This window comes from Rhinopithecus roxellana, chromosome 12, assembly GCF_007565055.1.
Source record: "Rhinopithecus roxellana isolate Shanxi Qingling chromosome 12, ASM756505v1, whole genome shotgun sequence".
NCBI lineage: Eukaryota > Metazoa > Chordata > Mammalia > Primates > Cercopithecidae > Rhinopithecus > Rhinopithecus roxellana.
In genome coordinates, this window is record NC_044560.1 from 42,117,604 (window position 1) to 42,141,774 (window position 24,171).

The following is a 24,171-nucleotide window of genomic DNA, read 5'->3' on the forward strand; positions in this document are numbered from 1 at the left end:
ACAGAGGAAAAAGGGCAAACCTCAAAAGGGGAGGAACAATATTATTGAGTACTTGCTATGAGCTAGATACTGTCTTTTATGCTTTACACATAGTGCATCATTTAATTATGACTACAACCAGGTGTCCAGATAGGCATTACCACATATTACAGATCAAGAAACTGAGTCTGAGAGGAGAGAACCATTTACCCATGTTTTTGCAGCCAGTAAATGATGGAGTCAGAATTCAAATCTAGATTCACTTGACTCCACACTTTTCCATATAAGAGCCCCATAGGCCTCGTCCTCACCCAAGGTGGCACTGGGTAAGTTATCCTTGCTACATGCTTTTCAGAGTGTTACATATTCTCCTTCATGAAAATGAGGAAAGTGTACTTAAGAAAGTCAGTTCTCCAATGAGAACACATGGACACAGGCAGGGGAACATCACACATTGGGGCCTGTTGGGGGCGGGGGGCTAGGGGAGGGATAACATTAGGAGAAATACCTAATGTAGATGACGGGTTGATGGGTGCAGCAAAACACCATGGCACATGTATACCTATGTAACAAACATACATGTTCTGCTCATGTATCCCAGAACTTAAAGTATAACAGTTAAAATAAAAAAGAAATTCGAATGATTAATAAACATGCATGGATGCCCTAAATAAATAAATAAATAAATAAATAAATAAATAAATAAAAAAGAAAGTCAGTTCTCGTAGAGTAGAATTAAGAGTACTGGATTTCTGAGTATGTAAATAGGATTAGAGTTATTTCCAGTCTTCCTCTTCATAAATCTCTGCTCACTTGCCCTGGTTATATACATATTTCATGTGCATATATATTTTTTCACTTTTCAAATTCTGCTCAGTCCAGAAACATACAACCAATTGACATTTTTCTCCATGTTTGGTAGAGATTTGTCTTCAACCTGGGTCTTTGCCTAGAGCACCTAAACTGTCATCCAAAATTAATGCCCAGTTGAATTAACTTCCTAAAATGTTTGACTCAGAAAATGAGAAAATTGTACTTTCTTTTTATTATTGAAGTCAGAACAAGCATATTCAACAAAAAACTACTGTTAAATATGAACATAAGGCAGAAGACAAAGCCATAATAAAAATGAAAGAAAAGTGAATGTATACTTGTTCAAATTGATTTCCTCAGTCTAAAAACAGGATTTCCTTTGTCTTAGTATGAAGACTCATATAGCCAAATTTTAAACACTTTCACATAGACAGCAGTGAGAGTTTGATCAAGCATCAGAAACAGCCAGCTATAGCGTGATACTATGAAGAATATGAATAAATATATCAAAAGCTAATTTACATAAAGCACTTGTATACGATGAACACTGTGCTGAACACATTACATGCCTCTTGTCTTCTAATCTCAAAACATCTCTTTGAGGTACACTTTGTTAAATTAAACCTTAGTGAAGTTAAATAACTTGCTCAAGGTAATTTGCTCTACAGTAAGTAGGGGAGCTGGGACTGAAAACCAGGTCTAACTTCCATTGTATTATTAAACCCTACCCTGTGTTAAAGATGTTCACCCCTACATCCTAGGAAGTTGTGATCCGAGATCTAGCTGCAGGCATGGCATGCCTTCTCAAAGCGGAAGTATCACCCCAAAGGGAGTAAAAATTGGTTCTTTGGGGAAGGTGAAAGAAATCTTACTTGTTAAATATATAAAGCACACAAATATACATATAGCACATGACCAGATGTACAGTACATCTGTGATATTAGAATTCGACTTGGGGAGCAATTAGGGAAAAACAAGGTCTAATAGAGGCTCTCTGGGCAAGGAAAGAGGGATAATGAAAAAAAAGTTTGAGAAGCACTAATCTCAGGCTTAAAGGGCCAAAGATGTGAATGCCCCTGGACAACTCATCAACTCTCTTGGAAAATTAACAGTCGTCTACCAGACTATGCAACTGCTGGTGAGAGAAACTGCCACATTCTTTGGAATCTAAGCTACAGAATTTTGAAAGATGAAACGAGTAGGTTACGACTGATATGCATCCTAAAGGGACACTCAGATGCTAAAACTGTATCTGTCAAAAATTTCTTGTTGACTTTCAAGGAAATTGTTTACTTTGCAACAATTTATAAGTAAATTCTGGAAAGCTAACACAGATAAAATTCTGGAATTTTTGATGTGTCACAAAATTAAACCATCAATGCAAAGAGTATAAAGAGGTCAAAGTTATAAACGTATGGTATAGAAAAGTCATCATGCCACTATGATATTAACTGTAACTGCTGATGGCCAGAAGTGATTCAGATGTGTCTGCACATTCTGAACATGAAATAGATTTAGGCTCAGTTTCTGATGGTTATACTGAAGATAGTGGCTTGCACTTTGTCTATTATTATTGGTTGGGGAAAAAAATGCTTTTCTACACTTGACAAAGTTTATTTTGCACCCAAAAACTTATGAAAACAATGGAGCATATCCCAATGTATGGCTTCTTGGGATCAAGTAAATGCAGCACACATATTTGTGTGTGTATGTGTGTCAGTGCGCGTGTGTGCAGATACATGCAGAGAGGGGTTCATCAAAAATTTTAACCAAAACATCAAAAATGTTATTTCTACTACTCTCTAAATAGTGTGATTTTGGGGCGATATTTACTCTTTTATTTATACTTTCCCATGTTTGAATTTTTAAAATTAATAATATGCTTAAATTAATGTCATGATCACAATAAAGCCAACTGTGAGCTATTTCTAAATCCTTTGAAGTGTCAAGGGGAATATTAGCGCATGTTAAAATAAAAGGATGCATAATTATACACTGTGTGATAATATAAACTATACACGCACACACGCAGACTCACATTCACATGCAGAATCTTAGAACTGAAAAACATCAACATGATAAAAGCAGTCATCTACAGTTATTTGATTATAGATCTTTTTAAAAATAACTTTCTATTTTTCCAAGTTTTCTATAATGTGTGTTACTTTGATATTGAGGAAAAAATGTAAGTACATATTGATAATTACTTTGGAATTTTAAATATCATTGAGATTTCTACATTTCTTCTTTATTTCTTTTTTCTTTTGTCATCTTTACTTTTATTTATCAAAGAGAAAAGACAATATTTAGATTAAAATATCAAATATAAATATTTATAATAATATTTATTAAAATATTTATTTATAGTATATACTATATATAAATATGTATCTCTCTATATAAATTATATGATACATATAAATATATATAATGTATAAATATTTTATGTTATGTATATTTTATAGTATAAATAGTTATTTATAATATTTTATATATATATATTTTTGAGATGGAGTCTCGCTCTGTCGCCCAGGCTGGAGTGCAGTGGTTGGATCTCAGCTCACTGCAAGCTCCGCCTCCGGGTTTACGCCATTCTCCTGCCTCAGCCTCCAGAGTAGCTGGGACTACAGGCGCTGCCACCATGCCCGGCTAAATTTTTGTATTTTTTTAGTAGAGATGGGGTTTCACTGTGTTAGCCAGGATGGTCTTGATCTCCTGACCTTGTGATCCACCCGTCTCGGCCTCCCAAAGTGCTGGGATTACAGGCTTGAGCCACTGCGCCTGGCCAATATTTTATATTATATGATATATAGTTTATATTTTATGCATAATATAAAATATATACAAAATTAAAAATATTTGATTAAAATGTGAGATAAAGGTAATGAAGATGAGTAACCAAATTAAAATAAATAGTTTGATAGTAAGAAGCAAATTATAACAAAAAAAGTTTCAGATTATACTGAAAACAATAATTCATTAAAAAGAAGAAATACATTGTGATCCAAAGTAATGAAGAAGTTTTTTTGTTTTGTTTTTTGTTTTAATGTAACTGGAATTCAGAAAGATTTTGTTTTTTATTTATTTATTTTTTAAATTTTACTTTAAGTTCCGGGATACATGTGCAGAATGTGTAGGTTTGTTACATAGGTATACATGTGACATGGTGGTTTGCTGCACTCATCAACCTGTCATCCAGTTTTTAAGTCCCATGTGCATTAGGTATTTGTCCTAATGCTGTCCCTCTCCTTCCCTCCCAACCCCTGACAGGCCTCGGTGTGTGTTGTTTCCCTCCCTGTGTCCATGTGTTCTGATTGTTCAACTGCCACTTATGAGAACTCTCTTTTATTTCTTGAATGGGTCCTTGCAGTTACAAATTGGATGCTGGTAATTTTGAGCACTACTGAAAGTTATTCCCCCAATGAGACTGATAAATATGATTGGAGAAGCAGGAAGAATGCAGTCTGCCACAGTTTGACTGCCTGAAAGCCTGCTATTTGAGCTGCTAGTTTCATAGTAAATGGGCTGTGTGTAAAGTCCAAAAAAGGCAAAAATCTAAGGCAAGGAGTAACCAACATTAAATAACTCATACTTCCTCCTCCTAGATTCATTTGCCACAGTGATGATTGCAACTTTTCCGAAACATCCTTGAACAATTAATATTACCCTTGGGACACTTCTCCAGAAAAACCTCTCATGTTTTCTCCGAGCATATTTCAATTCTCTGAATCAGATCTTAGGGGAAGTCATGCTGTTATTACGCTGAATAGAAGACTAAGAAACACAGTTGTAAATAGCACACGCTGCCTGTGTGAATGTGCGTCAGCAAGAAAAGAAGCCCCAAGGCCATATTCACTTGGGTCCTGGTGACTGGGTACAGCAGAGTCAGCAGAAGAGAAGACAAAGTCCATGACATTTTTTGTCTGCTGACAGTCCATGCTGTGGCAGAAATGATTACACACACAGTGCAAAATAGTTGAAGACATAAAAAGGTTAAAATGTTAAGGACAGTGACTTATGTTAATGCCTTATGTTAATGTCTCCCAGTCAAACTTTGATGTAATAAACGAAACAATTAATATGAAATTCTTAGCACATGCCTAGCACATATTAAATATACCTTAATACTAATTATTATCTTAGGAAATGTTTACTTTTGAATAGTACTTTATAGTTTGCAAAAACCTTACACAAGTAACTGTCTAAAATTTGTTTGGAGTATATGTGGTGCTGATCAAATATATCCACATCAGACACTTAAAAAGGCTTATAAATGGGAGCTTCTTCTGAGTCTTAATAAAATCTCTTTGAATCACTAGTATACTTTCTTCATTCATTTATGTCAGAGGTTCATAAAAAGAGTATTCTGAAATGGGGTAGGCAGCCGAAGTCTGTGGACAGCTCTTCTTAAAAGACATAATAGGAACAAACTCTATAGAGGTCATCAGCCAGCAATTGCATGTTGAAGGCTCAGAACCATCCAAAGATGAAGCAGTTTCCCCCTGGAATTCTCAGCTTCTCCATTCTTTTCTCAGGAAGTTTGAAATCATTTGTCAAATCTGCAGAAGTGCTATGATTTACAAATCCTTTAATAAAAGAGAGGGTAAAAGATTTTCTGCCACATCTCCCATCAGTGTTAACACAGAACCCCCAGGAGTACACTGCCATGCAGAACATTAGTCTCAACAAGTCAGCTTTAATAATAGGCTCTAGTGGAGGCAAAGGGTGTACAGCAATGCAGTGGCATGATGCTTCCAAATCATTGTCTTGCTCCATACCAGCAGAGAAAACACTGCTTATCATCCCTGCTGACAAGGAAGGGAGACCATGCAGCAACTCACAGCAGAATCAAATTGTCATATTTTCATGTGGAAGAAGACAAGAATGCCACAACTGAAACTTCTCCAAAGCAGCCAAGAACTAAGTAAAACACAGCCATGTTACAAGCAAAGGATGCATGAAGTTGGACAACAGTTGCTTATATTTGAGTGCTTTGCATGCACTGTTCTCAGTGTTTGACTTTAATCTTGACCACAACCCTATGAAAGAGGTGCCATTATTATTCCAATTTTCAGAGGAGGAAACTAAGTCTTAGAGAAGTTAAGTAACCTGCCTAAAGTCACACATTGTGCTGAGGTTGTAATTAAGATTTAGAAGGCTTATTCCAGAACTCATGCATAAACACACACACACACACACACAGAGTTCTTTTTCTCTTTATATATGTGATATGAAATATCTATGATATGCAATATATCATGTATATTCCATATTTCATATATATCATATATGAAAACATGATATATATCATATATGAAAACATGTGATATACATCATATATACAAACATATATATCATACTGTAGGTTACAGTCATATATTATATATGATACATATGTAAAATGTGATATAGCTGATATACTATATATGTATACTATATCAATATGTCAATATGTCATATATGGTATAGAATATATGTGTGATACATATCATATCATATATGACACATATATTCCATATCGTATCATATATGATATATATTCCATATCCTTTTCTCTATTATCTCTATGTGTGTGTGCATGTGTGTGTGTGCATATGTATGTATATGTGTACTGAGAGCAAATGGATATGCTTTGAGTAATTTCTAATACTAGGATAATACCAAACATAGCTTAGTTTAACATTTACCTATCACATAAGATTTTCTATTAGACTCTAACATAGCAACATGTTATATTGCTTCAAAGTAGAGTCTACGCAGGTATAATGTTGCTCCCATTTCTTCCATCACCCTAACTACTAGAACATTTTTGCAATTATACCATTGCCTTTGCTACAGGATGCTTTGTATAGGAAGTGCCAAACTCTTCTATTTCTTCTGTTCTTCTACTTCTTGTGAACTACTGGAAGGCAGAAGTTGTATTATTTCACTTCCATAATTCCAGCACAAGGGCTTGTAGCTAAGAAGAGCTCCTGGACTGGTTGTGAAGCATTGAATGCAGAAATAAATGAGTGAATATTCTTTAACTTTTCTATTCTGTTACTCTTTTTCCTGCTCTGGGGAGCTATTTAATTACGCTTCAGGTTTTAAAATTGTCCACACGTAGCAACCCTTCTTTTTGCGGGGCTCAAGACTTTCTGCTGTTGTTGTTAATTCCCCATTTGATTACTCCAGTCAGATGAGAAGTCCTGTTCTAGAATCTACTTTTGCACCCAGGGAAGTGCAGCTGACATGCAGGGTTCCGTTCCTCTCTGGGGAGTGAAAGGTTTCAATCTTGAGCAGAGCAAATGCTGCCCAATGTTTATCTATTTTAAACCTATTGGATTGTGTTGATTTTCTTTTGCATGAGAGACATATTCAGCAACAACTGGGTTTTGGACCATTATGGTCACAAGAGGAAGAAACTACATTATCGGTGAGTCTGATAGAGACACAAGAAGCCTAAGCATAGTCACCACCAGACACCCAGGAGATCACTTTAGAGACCAGGAAGAGACCAGAAATGAGAAACAAATGCATCTTGGATGCAATACCTTCTTCGTCTCTTCCTTTAATTCTTATTTAATTTGATGCAACTTCAAGGCATGGATAAGTTAAAACCTTTCATATGTATAGTACTTTATTAAACAAAAACAATGTATCTTATCTGATTTTCCTAATTATCCTTACAGGTGGGTATTATGCTTTCCATCTTAAAGATGATAGAACAGAGACTCAGAGACATTAAATATCAAGATCGCATGGTTATTGAGTGACACAAGCAAGACCTGAGTAGCATAGTGGTTAGGAACATCAGTTTTGTGACATAATAGTAACTCCCATTTAACGTATTTAACCACTGACTAGCTGTGTTATCAGTAACTCCTCTCTAACGGATTTAACTACCAACTAACTGTGTAATCTCAGAGAAGTTACCTAAGTGCTCAGAGCTTCTGTTTACTCATCTGTAAAATGTGATTAACAATAGTCCCCACTTCCTAGGACTGTTGTGTGAGTGACATGAGCTTGTGGATGTGGAGTAACTAGCTCAGAATGTAGCCCATGTTAAGCTCTCATCAGCGATACATTGCATCAGCATTACTGGCAAAAACAGCAGCATCCCAGATACGCTGAATCCAAGCAAAATGATATTTTCACCAACTAGATACTCCTTGCATGGTGACGTGCTTGGAACAGAAGGTAACACCTGCTCTCCAGCTTTCCCATCAGTAGAATTCTAACACAAATTCTGTACATTTATGTCCTCCCTAGAAGCCTATTCCTTCCATTTTGGCCTAGACCTCAGGCCAGAAACAGGGGACAGTTTGCTGGCTTTCTGTTCTGTCACTAGCATGACAGTTGTACACTAACCATGAATAAGACAGGACAACTGCCTCAAAGAGCAGGAGACCAAGTATAATCAGCATGCTGGTCAATGTCAAAATTTTCAGAACCAAGGAACTAATTTATTGTGAAGAGGTAAAGTATACTACTGAAACCCTGGCAGAACTGCCTGATAGAACATTTTGCAGGTTCAGCTCAACTTTAATCTTCTTAACAGGTTTAGGCTATTAAAAAAACTCTCTGTGACCTTCAGTTATTTTAATAGAATGAATTTTTCATTTTAGATATACAATACAGTCCACGTATAAAAACTCAGAATAGCCAGGGAGCGTGGTTCTAATATTTCTAACGAAGACAGTCTTGTAAAACTGCTTTTAATGTTTCTGTATTGTTTCCCCAACCTGGTCGTACTTAATGCTGTGATTTGCAGAGTGGGTACTTAAACATTTTCCTGTCATAGATTGAAAGAGGACTTCAGTGGGGTAAGTACTATTGGCAAACATGTCCCACTTGAGAATAATGTGAATTTGGCATAGCCATTGCTTCCCAGAAAATTGGTCATATCTTCCAATTTTCCTTTCTTTAGTGACTCTCAAATGAATGAATTAGTATTCTTGTGACTGCATGTGAGAAATTTGACCTGCTCATTTCTTGCTTTATTGCTACGTCAGGGTAAGAAAAGTTGAATGCTCTATGGCTATAATTGTGACTTGCCAAATACTAAGCAGGGGTATTTAATAACCTGCTTAAGATGGTCAGATATTTACAATGCCCAAGCGTTTATTTTTTTCACAGAGATAATATAACTCCAAAGAGAAAAAATGTAGCTCCTATTATGTAAATGATTAAGGTCCTTTCAGAAACGTATTTTTCCTTTCTCAGGTCTCATCTGGATAATGAAAAGAACTTGAGTGTCTCCACCTGGGTTAGTGGACTGAGAACAGGAAGAACATGAGGACAGAGGTCTCAGTGGGGTCAAAGGCTGGTTAATAGTTACAAAATTACAACTAGGTAAGAGGACTAAATGTTAGTATTCTATAGCACTGTATGGTAAATAGCGAAAACAATAATTTACTGTATATTTCCAAAAAGAGGATTTTGAATGTTCACAACCCAAAAAATGATAAATATTTGAGATGATGGATATGCTAATTACCCTGATTTGATTATTATACATAATACACATGTATTGAAATATTACTTGGTATCCTATAAATAGGACAATTATTAGTTGTCAACTAAAAATAAAAGGGAAAAATAAGATGTAGTATCAGGAAATTAGAGAGCTAGAAGGCTAGATTAGGGCAAAACCTTTGTGGCAAGGACTGAATGAGATTATGTATGTACAGTAGGGTGAGGTGATGGAGCAGAGTGGCCTCCGGATAGGTGGCCAGAGTTTGAATCATTACTTTGTCTCTCTTTTTTTTTTTTTTTTTGAGATGGAGTTTCACTCTGTTGCCCAAGCTGGAGTGCAGTGACATGATCTTGGCTCACTGCAATCTCTGCCTCCTGGGTTCAAACAACTCTCCTGCCTCAGCCTCCCAAGTAGCTGGGATTATAGGCACATGCTACCACGCCCAGCTAATTTTTGTACTTTTAGTACAGGTGGGGTTTCGCCATGTTGGCTGTGCTGGTCTTGAACTCCTGACCTCAGGTGATCCACTCGCCTCGGTCTCCCAAAGTGCTGGAATTACAGGAGTGAGCCACTGCACCTTGCCACTTTGTCTCTTTTGACTGTGTGACCCTGTGAAAGTTACTTACATTACCTGAATCTCAGTTTCTGCATCAGTGAGTTGTGCAGGTGAAATAAGATAATAGATGGAGGCTGCTTTACACATGGTAAATTCTCAGATGTTAACTACTCATATTCATTATTGTTTTTATTTTATTTTTCATTTTTCAACCTCAAATCCCCCAATTTAAAACTGCAACCCTCATGCTCTATTCTCATGCTCTAGAGAATATGCTCTATTCTCCTTTCCTATTTTATTTTTCCTATAGAACTCATTACCATATTCATACTATATATATTTTACTTACTTATCTTTTTATTTTAAACTTTCCACAGTAGAATATAACCTCTGCAGGGACAGGGATTTTTTCTGTTTTGTTCACTAGTGGGGAGTGCCCGGGACGGTGCTAGTATACAGTAGGCAGTCACTTAATATTTGTTGAATGAAAGAATATTGCTTCATAAAGTCCCTGGTGTACAAAAAGGGAGACAAATTCTTAATTATGAAACAGCTGAAATGAGACTTGCCAGGGGAACGATTTCCAGGGTGTGGCCAGAGGTGTGGAGTACTGAATAAAGTGTAGAGAAAGCTTGTTGGAGCAAAAATCAAGAGGCCCTGGAGCCAGCGTGTGAGACAGGTCACACACATACACTCTATGTCACAGGATGATGCTGGGAAGTGAGGTGGCACAGAGGATGACACGCAAGCTGTCAGCACCTCTAACGTAAATGCAGAGGACTGCTCTGCGGTCAACTGTTAACAGCAATAAGAAGTGGAAGAGGGTAGAATTATCAGACGGCTGCTCTCACAATCAGGAAGGCTTTGGAAGTAGCAATAGGAAGCTAAGAAAATCCAAACTCTGCCTGCTAGTCCCATGATGAACAATCCACAGAAGACTGAAGAGAGGTCTCCATGGAGAGTTCTACGGAAGTGATGGCTCCTAAGAGTCAGGATTTTGTCAGGAAACAGGTGGACAAGTTCATCTGAGAGACTGAAATGTAGAGAAGGATACTGCTAGACATGTGATGTTCCTGGTGGGAATGATGGGAAAAAGACCAGTAAACAGGAGCACAGAGCAGTCTAGAGATGAGAGTGTGTGAGATGTAAGAGGCTACATGAGCAGACGATAGAGGTGATATCCCCACACGAGGCCACTTAAGAACTTAAGGCAGCAGACTTTTTCTTTGTTTGTTTTTTATCACCACATATGAGACGATTTTGTAGTTTAAAAAGCTAACCAAGGAGAAGTGCAGCACATTTCTGGAAACATCTAGATGTTCAAACACTCTAGGGAATTGTTCAAATATCTAGCAGTCATATCTTCTATTTAATATTTGTCATGAAAATATCTTGCCCTCCCACCTCAGAATACTTGATAGCTTCAATAGTATACAGTCTTTGATGAATTTAAAAAGTCATGACCATTTGGGCTGGGCACGGTGGCTCACGCCTGTAATCCCAGTACTTTGGGAAGACGAGGTGGGTGGATTATGAGGGCAGGAGATCGAGACAGTCCTGGCTAACACGGTGAAACCCCGTCTCTACTAAAAATACAAAAAATTAGCCGGGCGTGGTGGCGGGCGCCTGTAGTCCTGGGGAGGCTGAGGCAGGAGAATGGTGTGAACTCGGGAGGGGGAGCTTGCAGTGAGCCGAGATCGCGCCACTGCACTCCAGCCTGGGTGACAGAGCGAGACTCCGTCTCAAGAAAAAAAAAAAAAAAAAAATCACCATTTGCAATCTTTACTGGGTTTCCCAACTTAAAATAAATATAATTCTTATTATAAATTCATATTTCAGTGAAGCTGTTTCTAAAAGTAAAACATTCAGGAAAGCACTAGGACTTGTGAATTAGAACCACTAACACTTTTCTATCTCTATTATTAACTTAAATTTGGAAGTGTGAAGCACCTCATGTTATCCTCAAATAAAGTCACACGTCACTTAGTTGATTGGTTGATCAGTAGCTCAAATATTAACTAAGCGATAATGATATCTAAAGCATTGTAAGAATAAAATGATGAATAAGACAGAATAGGGTTTTGAACACTATAAAAACACTATTTAGAAGTCAATAAATAATAATTGAAAAGCTATTTGGAACTGATGACTATTTTGATGTGGGAATCTTTCTTCTACATTCCCTGAATGAAGAATTGAAGATAATGATAATTAATATTAATAATAGCAAATGCAGGTAAAACCAGAGTGCCCTAAAAGAATATGTTAGAAATCCTATTCAATAAAGCATGTTGAAGGAAAATGTTTTTGCAGTACAAAAATTTAGGCGGGGGCCCTATTAAAAAAAATTCTTCTAGGTTTTACTAGCTAAAAATACCCAAGTCTAATGTATGTACACGATGAAAACAAATCTCCTTGTAAAAACTGTAGCCGTTTTTGCTCAGATAGCAAGACATCATTTTTAGTTTCTTCTAAGGCTTCCCTTGATGTGCATTTGAATATACTTTTACCTGCATAAACATTTTTTAGCGAGAGAAACAGTGACACCGACATTCATGATATGGTTATTCACATATTCTTTCAAGTAGCCTCCTTTATACTTAAACTTGAACAAAGTCCAAGATTAAGATAATACAGTACTAGAGATTTCAATTAATTTCTATTAAAATTCTTCTTGCATGACTTCTCTTGGTCCAAGTTGAGATGCTGAAGGAATTTGGATCTCACTAATTAAAATGGCAATGTTACCAAGTTTAAATACCCAGAAATCTACTGTCAAATATATTTTCATAAAATGTGATATGTTATTCCATACATTTATTAAATATTTGTATTTGATTGATAATATGTATTTTTAAAACAGACAACCAAAAATGTCTTTAGATTGGTTTCTTCAAAAAGAATCTCTCTCTCTCAAAATAGATCCACAATAAAGCATAAACAAATAAGCTGACACATACACTAGCTAAAACAAACAACAAAAAACTGTCAGAGTTTTTTGTTGTTGTTGTCATTGTTGTTGTTGTTGAGCTCCAGACAATTATTTGAGGGTTGGCAAAGTGCCTTGCTTAATTTCCTAGTTAAAAGAAGGTAAACTACATCATCTGGTGTGACCAGATGGAACCAAAGTGCCTTTAAATATACAGGTATTGCTTTACCTCAAGATTACCAACCTATGCAGCTGGAGTTTCTTCTTTGGCAACATGCCGATTAGTAAAAAAAAAATACCCGGGCACTTATTAATTTCGTTTAATTCAAAGAGAAAATTTAGGAGGTCACAAGTTGTGGACTTTGCATCTTGGTTATCACAAAATTAATGACCCAAGACAATGAAGGCTTTGACTTCATGTGCAGAAGATACATCCTCTCCTGAAGACTGCTTATTCACCTGTCTTCTGCCGAGGCCAGTTCAAGAAATCAGGATGTCTGCTAAATTTGAAATCAGACCATCTTTCCTAATACTACCCGTGCTTTTTCTGGATAAGTTCTACCTAAGTACTTCCATCTCAATGACTATCTTGCAAGCAAAATTCATCGTTGAGAGAAAAAAGCCACAACTATACAAACTATTTATGTATACCAGCCATTCTGGTTTTTAAAATTGCATTAAAACACACACTCAAGTTCCAAAAATTCTATTTTGTTGCCATGAAACACAAAAACAAGTTCAATATTTAGATTCAATTCTAGAGTGAAATGTGTTTTGGCCAACTTTTGATCCTGGGATAAATGTAGCTATTTAAAATCTTAGAAAGTAGGATTTTATGTGATAAATTTTTATGTGTAAGATGGCCCATAAATTAAATTAAATTACTTTACCTCTTCCCCCACCATTAGTTTAAATGGACCATTTAATCAAATTGACTGGCCTGTTAAGATGATTTAGAACTTAAATAGAAAACAGAAGAATGCTTATCCTTAATGCAGAATATAACAAATGATCAAACAGTGAGGTTAGATATTTGACATTACATTTATGTATATTTTCCTTAATCTTCTAAAATGGCAAGTCCAGCAATAATTGTCCATTTTACTGAAGTTTTCTTAATTGCAATTTCAGGAGATGCAGATCAAACTTACTAATATACTCCTTTTTTTCTTTTCCCAATTTTTCTGATCTCTTTCTTATACAGCATTCCTTGTTATAAGAATGTTTTTACATATTTAGATTTTACAATAATAGATGTTGCATCTAAAATATTAATCATCCAAAACAAGTTAAATGCCAATACCAACCAAAAATATCCTTATATTTGTTGCACTGCATTTGCAAAAGAGTTAGGAAAGAGCCCTGGTTGACAGAGTTAAGTTCCTTGGCCAAAAAAGTGTGTTTTGTTTTGTTTTGTTTTGTTTTATTTTCAATTGACCTTAGTTCATTAAATAACCAATATTAACTGCAAATTAGCTTGAACTTTTTTTAATGTGAAAAAATTGAAGATCATATACAAACCAAATTCATGTAGTGTTTCCTTTAGTGTTGAATATTTTCTAAGTAGCCATAGCATTTTCATATGGAAAGTGAGACCAGAACTTTTGAAGAGAACTGGGATTTGGAAATGCAAATGAGGAAATAAGGATGAGGAGGAGTATAAATTAGAATCTGGTATGCTATGCACTACTTACCTTCAAAAGTCAAATAAAACTTTCCTCTGTCAAACCAAACGAGGGAAGGCTGTTCATTCTCTGTATGGCCAGGAGTTGAAGCGGGATGGGAAGGGTTAAGGAGAGGGAGAGAGAAGGACACAATGTGAGTTACAGAGCAGGTCATTAATCTCACTCTAGGGAAGGGTGGAGGCACTACATGCCATTAGCGTGCAGGAGAAAGGAAAGGCTGGCAATCTACGCTTTTTTTTTTTTTTTTTTTTAAGTTCAGGAAACAGAAAGCAAAAGCAAAGCTATGGAGGCCTAAAGGAATGGGCACGTGTTGGTGGTCACTTGATACTTGGTGCTTGTGTGCATGGAGCGGAAGTCTTCCTGGCCATGCAGGGGCGTCAGCATATTTTAACTGCACTAATTTGGGCAAACTGTCATCCAGCAATTGCTGTATCCATTTCATCTTCAATGCCATCCCCTTCTATGTTTCCAAAAAGATAAACTCAGAGTTATGGATTGTAGAAAACATTAGCTTAGGTTTTAAATGACAAAGCATTGCATATCAATATAAATTTCAGGGAAGATGTCACATATCTTCCATCCCCTCCCCTGGAATCACCTTAGGCATCCAGACACAAAACACCCTTTACCTATGTACCAAAGAGAAAACAAGATTACTAATGATGCTCTATTATTTTTAAATTAAAAAGCAGTGACCGGACATGTAATTCTGAGCAGTTAAATTATTATTTCCTTTGTAAATTCACACAGCAATAGCATCTCATCTTTTTTGAACCTCTTCACTGAGAAACTGTCATGCAACCTGCTGTTTTTTAATATAGTCACTTAAAAAATTTCAGTGGCATGAGTTCCACAAGGAACAGTAAATATACAGGGTGCATCTGACAGGCACTGGACACTCATGAGGTGAGGGGCATGTCCATGAAGTTTATAGCATTCAGATGGATAATGACTTGGATTTTTGGAATCTAGGTCTCTAGAGATCACTTGGCTAGCACCATACCTGCAGGCGTTTCACAGCGCCTTTCAAACGAGGGCAGTTTGTCATAAAAAACATCATCTTCTGACACTACGAACCAAAGAAACATAAACGAATGGAAAACAAAAACACAAATACAAATCCCAAATGAAATCAAGAAGCCCACTTTACTGACTGAAACACAGGAATGATTTTAATGGAAAGAAGAAACAAAACTGAAAACACTGGAATTATGATTATGATATAAAAAAGTGTTTTGCTTATTTTGTGATGATTCTATGAGAGGACATTAAAATGTAAAAAAAAGCCAGGGTTTAGCATCTGTGAATTTGTCTGAAGTCAGCTCCAGGGAAGAAGTCACGCCCCACCTTCTCAGGGAGTTGCTAAAGGAACTGTCATTAAAAATTGACTTATGCAAGTGTATTTCACTCCAACACAATTCTCAAATGGTCAGACATATGTCCATCAACAAGAATCTCCTGATAGAGCACTGACAGCTCAATAGGATCACTCAGCATGCACCTTCCTCCCATGGGGAAAGTAGATGCTTTTAACATGGCCATAAAAAAGCAACAGTATAAATCCAAGGTCCCTGTATGAACTATTCCATTTCAGTCTCATCAGTATCCAAATTCAATTTGCCTTGCACCTGCCTTTGATAGTTATGGACTGTTAATTTTGAACAGCATCATCATAATTTTATCTTTGTCTATGGTATCCAGCTGTGTCTGAATGTCTTTGTAAATTGGTCACAACATCATGCATGAATTAGTGCTCTGGACTGTAACCAATTCAGCTCTTTCTAAGGTCTCCCTTCTCAGCAACTAACAAGTGCAAGTAATTGGGATTTTGACTCTATGTGATTTTTAAAAAGTACTCAATGCCACAGGTCTTATGCATACTATTACAACTTTAATAGAAAATGAAATAAAATCTGTACAAAGACCAGTAAGAAAGAAAAATGCAGAGAAGGAAATGGATGAGGGTAGAAAAAATATTCCACAAAGAATAATGTTCCTTGGAAAATATTCTATTAGCTTGACTCCATATTTACAATTTAATGATAATATTCCTCATTATCTCTATTGTTATCTCTGTATCTTGAAATGTCAAGGAGCTTGTTTCTTAGAGTAACTTTAAGCAATTTCCCTATCCTCATAGTATTAATAGGATTTCCCCCCAAATCATATAGTAGAGGTCCTGTGAGATTTTACTAGTGCAGAAGAACTTACTGCTTTTCATTGGTTCTTTTTATTTATTTATTATTTTTAAAAACTGAGATGAGAATCTTGCTGTGTTGCCCAGGCTTGTCCTGAATTCCTGGGGTCAAGTAATCCTCCCATCTCAGCTGGGATTACCACCAGATTACCACTGCACACCACCAAACCTGGCTCATTGATTCTAAACTGTGCACTTCTTCACACTCTAACCTGTCTGAAATAATTAGTGTAATAAAAAAGCATTTTATCTTAGTTCAACCAGTAGTTTTTCTCCCCTTTCTCAGTTGTATATAAAATAATGGTACATTTTTCAATCGAGGGTGTCTTCAATTCAGTAAAAGGCAGTTGTATAGGAGCTCTTCCTTATGCGAGTGTGACAATACACAAAAAGTCCTATTTTCAGCTGTGGCATCAGACTTGCTATTGTGTAATCACAGCTGTCATGAGACATTTCATATCCAAAGTCATTTAGGGGCATTTTCTTACATGAATTGCTGTGTAGAAGGTTTAGACTTGGTCTTAAAACTTTAGTTCTTGAATTACTTTAGATTTGCCCCAATTTTGGCTCAAGTACCATAGGAAATGTCAAAAAAAAGTATTGTGGTGGGAGGGAAATGTTGAGCTATCAACCTCAGAGAATTTGCTGCTGAAATTCTCTACCTCCCTCACACCATTTGACTACATTAAGTTGACATTCCAAGTCAGTCGTGATTAGGCCCTTTGGTGTTAAACAGCCGAAGCGCATCCTCTCCGGAGAGGAAGAGCAGTGCACAGGAAGCCTGGGGACAGTCAGTCTTGACAATATATTTACTTCAGAGAAAAGTGGCTGTCAGGTGACCCACAGCAGGTGAAAAGACAGAGCAGGAGGGTGAGGAATTCAGCAGGAAGATGGACACCAAATAAACACAATAAAATCAAACAGATTGAATCAGTATGCTCCTTAGTAATAAAGCAATGTGACTATTGTCTTACATGGCTATATTTTTTTTAAACTCACTCTGGTTCATCTTGAAAGAACCCATACTAAATGTGTTAAGGATCAAAGTTTCTGGCCAGGATTTGAGATTTCTGCGGCAGAGAGTATAGAAACACATTGTACAAATATGCACAAAATTCAAATTCTTTTTTTTTTTTTTTTTTTGAGATGGAGTCTTGCTCTGTTACCTAGGCTAGAGCGTGCAGTGGCACAATCTCGGCTCACTGCAATCTCCGTCTCCCGAGTTCAAGGGATTCTCCTGCCTCAGCCTCCCGAGTGTCTGGGACTACAGGTGCCCGCCACCACACCCGGCTAATTTTTGTATTTTTAGTAGAGACGGGGTTTCACTATGTTGACCAGGCTGGTCGAACTCCTGACCTTGTGATTCACCTTCCTCAGCCTCCCAAAGTGTTGGGATTACAGGCATGAGCCACTGCGCTTGGCCAGTTCAAATTCTTTGTGTGTGCTATTTTCTCTATGAATCATAGTGCATTGAAAGAACATGTTACAGGTTTATCTGAGGTCACTTGGGGCCAGGTTTCTGAGTGACAGTTTACTCTTACTTTCCTCTCTGACCAACAAGGCAAATCACATGAAGGAGGTGAAACAACTAATCTTGAAAAAGAGTGACAGTGTGGGGAATGGCTTATAGCAATCAAGGAGTATTAAGGAGATAGAATTAAAAAAAAATGTTACAGAAACAAACAAAACAGAGGGGAATGAGTTACTAGGCATTGAAAGATAGGAAGCCCTAAATTGCCCCAATTGATGTTGCAGACAGGAACAAACTTGGCTACATAAATAATGTTAAATATCTGTCTGTTGCTAACACACATGAAACTAGGTAGCTGGCTCTATTTTCACCAAACTTGAAAGATTCTTTTGGGAGGATCTGATTAAAAATATAAAGCATGTGATGTAGTTGAAATTCCTCTGGGGGACTTAAGAGGCACACCTTAACTTATTTCTCTGGGAAAAGGCAGTTCTTTCTCCAGAAGGCCTTCAGACTTTGATCAAGCTACTTCTCACATAGGCAACTGTGCGGTCTACTCTTCCAAGAGTAGCAGAAGGAACTTATTTAGCTTTAGTTAACCATTCTCCCAAGCAGTGTGGGATGGGCCAAGTGGTTTACACTGTGGAAGAGCCGGAGGGGAGTTCCGACAATAAAGGAAGACAACGGGGAATGGGAATCCCATGGGAAAAATGGAATGGGAAAGCCCTAGGTGGGAGACACCATGCAAAAAATGAGAGAGGCAACAGGACCTTGTCTCCTGCTGGGAGGTGGAAAAAGAGAGAGACCAGCTTTGGAAAGGGGAGTGATACTCCAGGCAAAATGAAGCATTGAAACCTTGGAAAACCATCCAGCTGAACAGCCATTCTCAACTCTTCATTTTCATCACAGCATAAGGAAAGAGGCATAAAGGCATTTCCTGAAAATGCCACCAACGACTTATTTCTCTGGGAAAATTGACCACACATCACTGAAAAGCACTAGAAAAAAAAATGTCGAAAAGTTTGCTCAAGTCTCACAATGCCGATGTTTATACCATTTGTCAACATAAGGACAACCAAAAACGATGAAGAAATGAAAGCTTCAAGAAAATACAAGTTCTAAATTTTGTGATTTCTGATGTGGTACATGGTTGGAATTTAAACAAACATTTCCCCTCAAAGGAGACATTTTTATTTAAGAAATAATATCTAAATTACAAGACCTTCCTTGGCGATTTCTTCCTTATTTTTTGAATAACTCTGTATGGAACAGCATAAGGAAATTCCTGCAAAACACAGGTGTTAATGTTCTTGTATTTGTTTATTTGCTTAGGTAAAGCACTTTGTCTCCTTTGCTGAGAAGGTGGTTTTAAAAGAAGAGTCAGGTAATAGTAGCAAAACACACAGCAAAACAATTTCAACCAGAAACACAGGGCCTTGGGGATTTCAGACAATTAAAAATAGCCAGTCAAAACCACAAACGGATTAAAAGAGAGGAGAGAATTTTTACCAACTGTGGGAGTGGTGGCTGCGCTCAAGGAATTGGTTGACGATATTGAAGAAGTGCTTTCAGCCCGCGCTAAGGGTGCTATTGGAGGAGGGCTGGAAGAATGAATGGGAGGGCTAAAAGGTCTGGACTGTAAGGAGAAGAAAAGAGATGAAAAGTTAGATACACAGGTTGCAGCATTTTTGTTCCATATTGTTAATGTCTCCCAACCTCAGATACGACAACTTAGGTTTTTAAAGAATAGACGACACCATTTTTACACTGTAATTAATTATATCTATACGAGAGTTTGTGGAATGGAGCTGGAGAAACGATAAACCATAACATGCTAAACCTGAGCTTACAGAAGCTGGGATCTGTGACATGGTCAGTGGGTCTGTTTCAGGACCGAACTCACATGCCCTCAGGGACTCAGCAGGTAACACAGAGTGAGAGTTCATACTCATCTAAAGCTAACAAAATACAAAAATACTGTATTGTGCTAGCCCAGCCAAATACTATGGACATCATTTGTTTGTGACTCCTGTGTGCAAATGCCAAAGAAATCTACCTCTGCCACAAGTCTCTCTTAATTGTTCACACAGAATATTTTCCACTCCTCAGCCTTAAAACACACGGCAAGAAACTTCTGCAACAAATTCCTCAAGCCACCACTCCTTCACTGTATATTCACATAGTGTGCCTACTAACAATAAGTCATCTGCATTCTGGGATCAGAAATCAGGATTTGCCCTCTCTTGGAGTTTTCTAATATCAGACAAATATTGTGAAACAGCTCTCTTTCTAAAGGATTTAGTGCTATTGAATGTTACTATCATCATTTGCATCTAACCCACTGTAGCAGAGATGAAGGCCCAAGCGTACCATGCCTGTCATTTTAGACCTTGGCTTGAAAGATGGCAGAAATTTGAGGAGGGTTGAAATGTACACTCATACCGCAGTGACTGTCTTTCAGATGCCACCTGTCAGGGTTGTTTGTACAAGTTCTCTAAACACTTAGACCTGAAGGCATTTGGAGCTTCTGTTTGTCATTCTTACTGTTTCTGAGCAAGCCAGAGCAGAAGGGAACATACCACATCTCCAACTCCAGGCTTGCCTGGTGGTAGCTTTGGCCGGGATGGAGGCCGGGGAGGGGGTGGAGGTGGAGTGGTACTGCTGCAAGGAACCAAAGGAGTGGCTGGTCGAGCAGGGGATGATGCACCTGAAAAACAAGCTGGTATTAAAAATGGCTGGAAACACAGGGGGCCAAAGCGCTGTTATCACAGTACAATGCCAGACCCGGACACTTTTTTTTTTTTTTGCCTTGGCAGTTACTACACTAAATACTGTAGCATTTTGTTTTTTCTCTTTTTTTTTCTTAATAAAGAAAAAAAATTACTCAGTTCCACTACGGTTGATGGCAGAAGCTCATTGCCTTTTGTTGTCATGTGACACCCAGTGAAAGGTAAATCCTTTTATTGCTCTATGACAGAAGGTAAGGTCTTAAGACTCTTGACTGCGTGGTAGGTACCTTTCATTATCATCATATACACAATAAACACATAATAAATTCTCTTGCATTTTGCATGTATTTAGAATTTGTTTATGTCCAAGATGAAAATGGGGGTTAGAACTTGAAGGAAGATGAATGATTTTTCCACTTTAGGTTTTTCTTCTTCAAATGTGATTAAGAGAATTGTGCTTTTGACTGTAGTTAAACTATGAGCACCAACTTTATTAACGTATCCAAACACTGGATGGTAAGCAAAAGACAAAATACAAGAAAATAAATTAGATGTTGCATGAATACTTTGTATTTAGAATCTTAATAACAGAAATGCACTGAATTTAGAGGATTTTATTTTGTGAAGGAGGCTGCTTGGGAATCTGTCAATGCAGAGTTTGCCCATGATGATTTTTGAAAGAGCCTCTTGGATTTACTTTTCTGGCTGTCAATGACAAGCGTATGAAACACAGAAGACACACAGAGGCTGGCATGCACATCAGTCAGCACACCAGTGGGGTCTCTGGATTCAGGAATCTGCCTGACTTCAGTCGTATGTCTGAGATACACAGGGAAACTTTACTAAAAACCTTTAAAAAGTCAAATCAATGTTCAAACCGTTCTTGTTCAGAAAAGTTCCGACTACTCCTGAAGTGTTTGTCACTTCCGTTAGAAACACAGGTCTCAAATCATCCCAAGAAAATTCTAAGAAATCCTGCCCTGGGAAAATATCCACACTTCATCCCCCATACCTGCCACCCCCTTACCACCTCCCAAACAACACACCACAAAACTGGGCTCTCTGGAGAGTTTTTATATCAGCATCTCAGTCTCCAAATTCTCAGACTCTCAAAAGCTTTGAAGTTGAGCAGCAAAACCTATCATTTCAGAAATCTGCTGTGTTTTAAGAGAGTCCCTGGGGATTAAACCTTGCGCCTTTTGTTTAAATAATCTGAAATCCTGAGTGTGTTTTTCTGTGCTGTTTATTCTATGTGTAATCACATTAGTGTGAAACCTACTAATTATTACCCCCGCTCCCTCTCTATCTCCACCTTCCTCTATCACTACCACCTGTATTCTTACTTTTTTTCTCTACTGGGCCAGGGTCTATGCTAAGCACTTTACACGTATTATCTGATTCCCCTGACAAGCTTTGGAGGTAGGTATTGTTAGGTATCTATGCAGAATCTGAAGCTCAGAGATGTTCAGTAACTTGTCTAAGGTCATATAGCTAAAACTGTGTATGTACCTCTGAAGCTCACGCCCTTAAATGCAATCTCTTATAGCTTGAGATGGACTGTGGTGGAGAGTCCCACATTTTCCATACAGTCTGTTCTTATTTTTGCTTGGCTTGCACATCTCTCTCTCAACATAGATGTTTTTAGTCTTTGGCTAATCTTCTCTTTAAAAAAAGGTATGTTTTGACAGGCCCCGCTACAAAGTTTTCTTTTGATTATTGTGTTAGTAGATTTACACCCAGGATATTTTCAGAAGACAGAAGCAACAGCATAGAGATCAATAAATCTTTAAACAGTGAAGTCTCAGAACTTTTTTTTTTTGGTGGTGATGGAGGAGGAGGTGTTCTATTTAGCTTTGTGAAAACCATGCCATAGGAAAGGCCCAAAATGTCTATCTGTGGGTCTGTTTCCAAGAAATAGTCTTTTGAATAATTCTTAAAAAAAGCCAACTGTTTATCCTTTTCCTACATGTTCCAGAACAAAAAAATTTTAAACTCTTTTCAGTGATGCCTGGGAAAGTACTAAGGAGCCACCACCAAGGCAGTGTGGAATACTGAAAAACACTGGATGAAGAACCAGATGATTTGAGTTCTGGCCCTGCTGGCCTGAAACCTCAGCTTCCTTGTTTTAAGAGACATTGTTTCTACCTTACAAGGTATTTGTAACAAATAAAATTGAAAATGCTTATGAAAATGTTGACTATATAAAATGCTACACAAATAGAAAGTAGTAGATATTGGTGATGATGATTAAGATTGTATTTTTTGATACAAATACAACTACAAAGTTAAAAAAAAGTTGTTCATTGAAAAGTTAATTGTTTTCCTTTATGGATGCCCCATTGAAATCACTTTTTTCTGTACTGAATTGAATTAATTGATTTGTTTTGCAGCTTGAAGGACAAGGATATTTCAGTTAAAACCCTGCTTGACCAAACCCTGAGGCTTAGCAGAGGATATATTCAGGGCCTGAGGGGTATTTCAGAATTGAACTAAGGCTTCACATACTTTTGTGAAATTACTCAATTGTTTCACATTTTATTAGTGTAGATGGCTATCATGTGCACATCTCTATCCTCACTCTTCAATTTTCAACTGCATTTTCATTTCCACCTTAAAAAGTGTTTATTTCCAGAACAATGCTGGAAAATGATTTGGACAGCACCACTGTTTAAGGTTTAACTTTAAAACCCCCCAAAACACTGAGTTTTGTGAATTAAAAAAGGTTGGCAACCATTGACATGCTCTCAATCCATTTGTTGTTCTCAAGCTGGTTTAATCAGTTTCTTTGGCAACCCCGAAGACCACGTATCTACCGCTTCAACTTTCATCTCTTTTTTTATGTGTGTGTTGGGCTGGAGCAGTGGAAGCAGCTGGGAGACGTGGCCAAGGCACAAACCGTGGAATCCAACAGATCTGGGGCCATATCCTGGCTCTGCTACTTACTAGCTTTGTGATTACAGCTAAGTTACCTTTCTGAGCTTCAGTTTCCTAATCCACAAAATGAGGCTAATAGTTCATGCTGTTGCTGGGAGAATCAAGTGAGTTAAAACATATGCACTTTGAGATACGTGAAGAACTAAGCAACCTTTCCCAAATTATGTTTCTTACACCATAATTATATCATTTCTTTGAACAAACCATTAAATATGTATGTAAATGATTATATGCTATGTTTCCCTTTTTGATGACTAACACATTAAAAGCACTGAAACATTACTAATAGAGCTTTCTGCAATGGTGAAAATATTCTAGAACTGTCTAATAAGATAGTTGCCAGCCACATATAGCCACTGAGCACTTGAATTATGGCTGCTGTATCTAAAGAATGAACTTTTTATTATTAATGTTAAGCAA

The 24,171-nt window shown here is 37.3% G+C and overlaps 1 protein-coding gene across 4 annotated transcripts in view; it reads right to left on the minus strand.

The window, feature by feature from the left end:
• Positions 1–24,171, minus strand: part of SGIP1 (SH3GL interacting endocytic adaptor 1) — a 220,442-nt gene that overhangs the window by 40,695 nt on the left and 155,576 nt on the right. For 3 of the 4 annotated variants that reach the window (XM_010357090.2, XM_010357089.2, XM_010357088.2), the window contains 3 exons: positions 20,668–20,795; positions 19,598–19,724; positions 14,430–14,489 (listed from right to left, as the gene is read on the minus strand). In XM_010357090.2, coding sequence (XP_010355392.1) covers positions 14,430–14,489; positions 19,598–19,724; positions 20,668–20,795 — 315 coding nt within the window. Of the gene's footprint in view, positions 1–14,429; positions 14,490–15,423; positions 15,490–19,597; positions 19,725–20,667; positions 20,796–24,171 lie in introns of all 4 variants that reach the window. The other variant, XM_010357091.2, reaches the window with a different exon arrangement.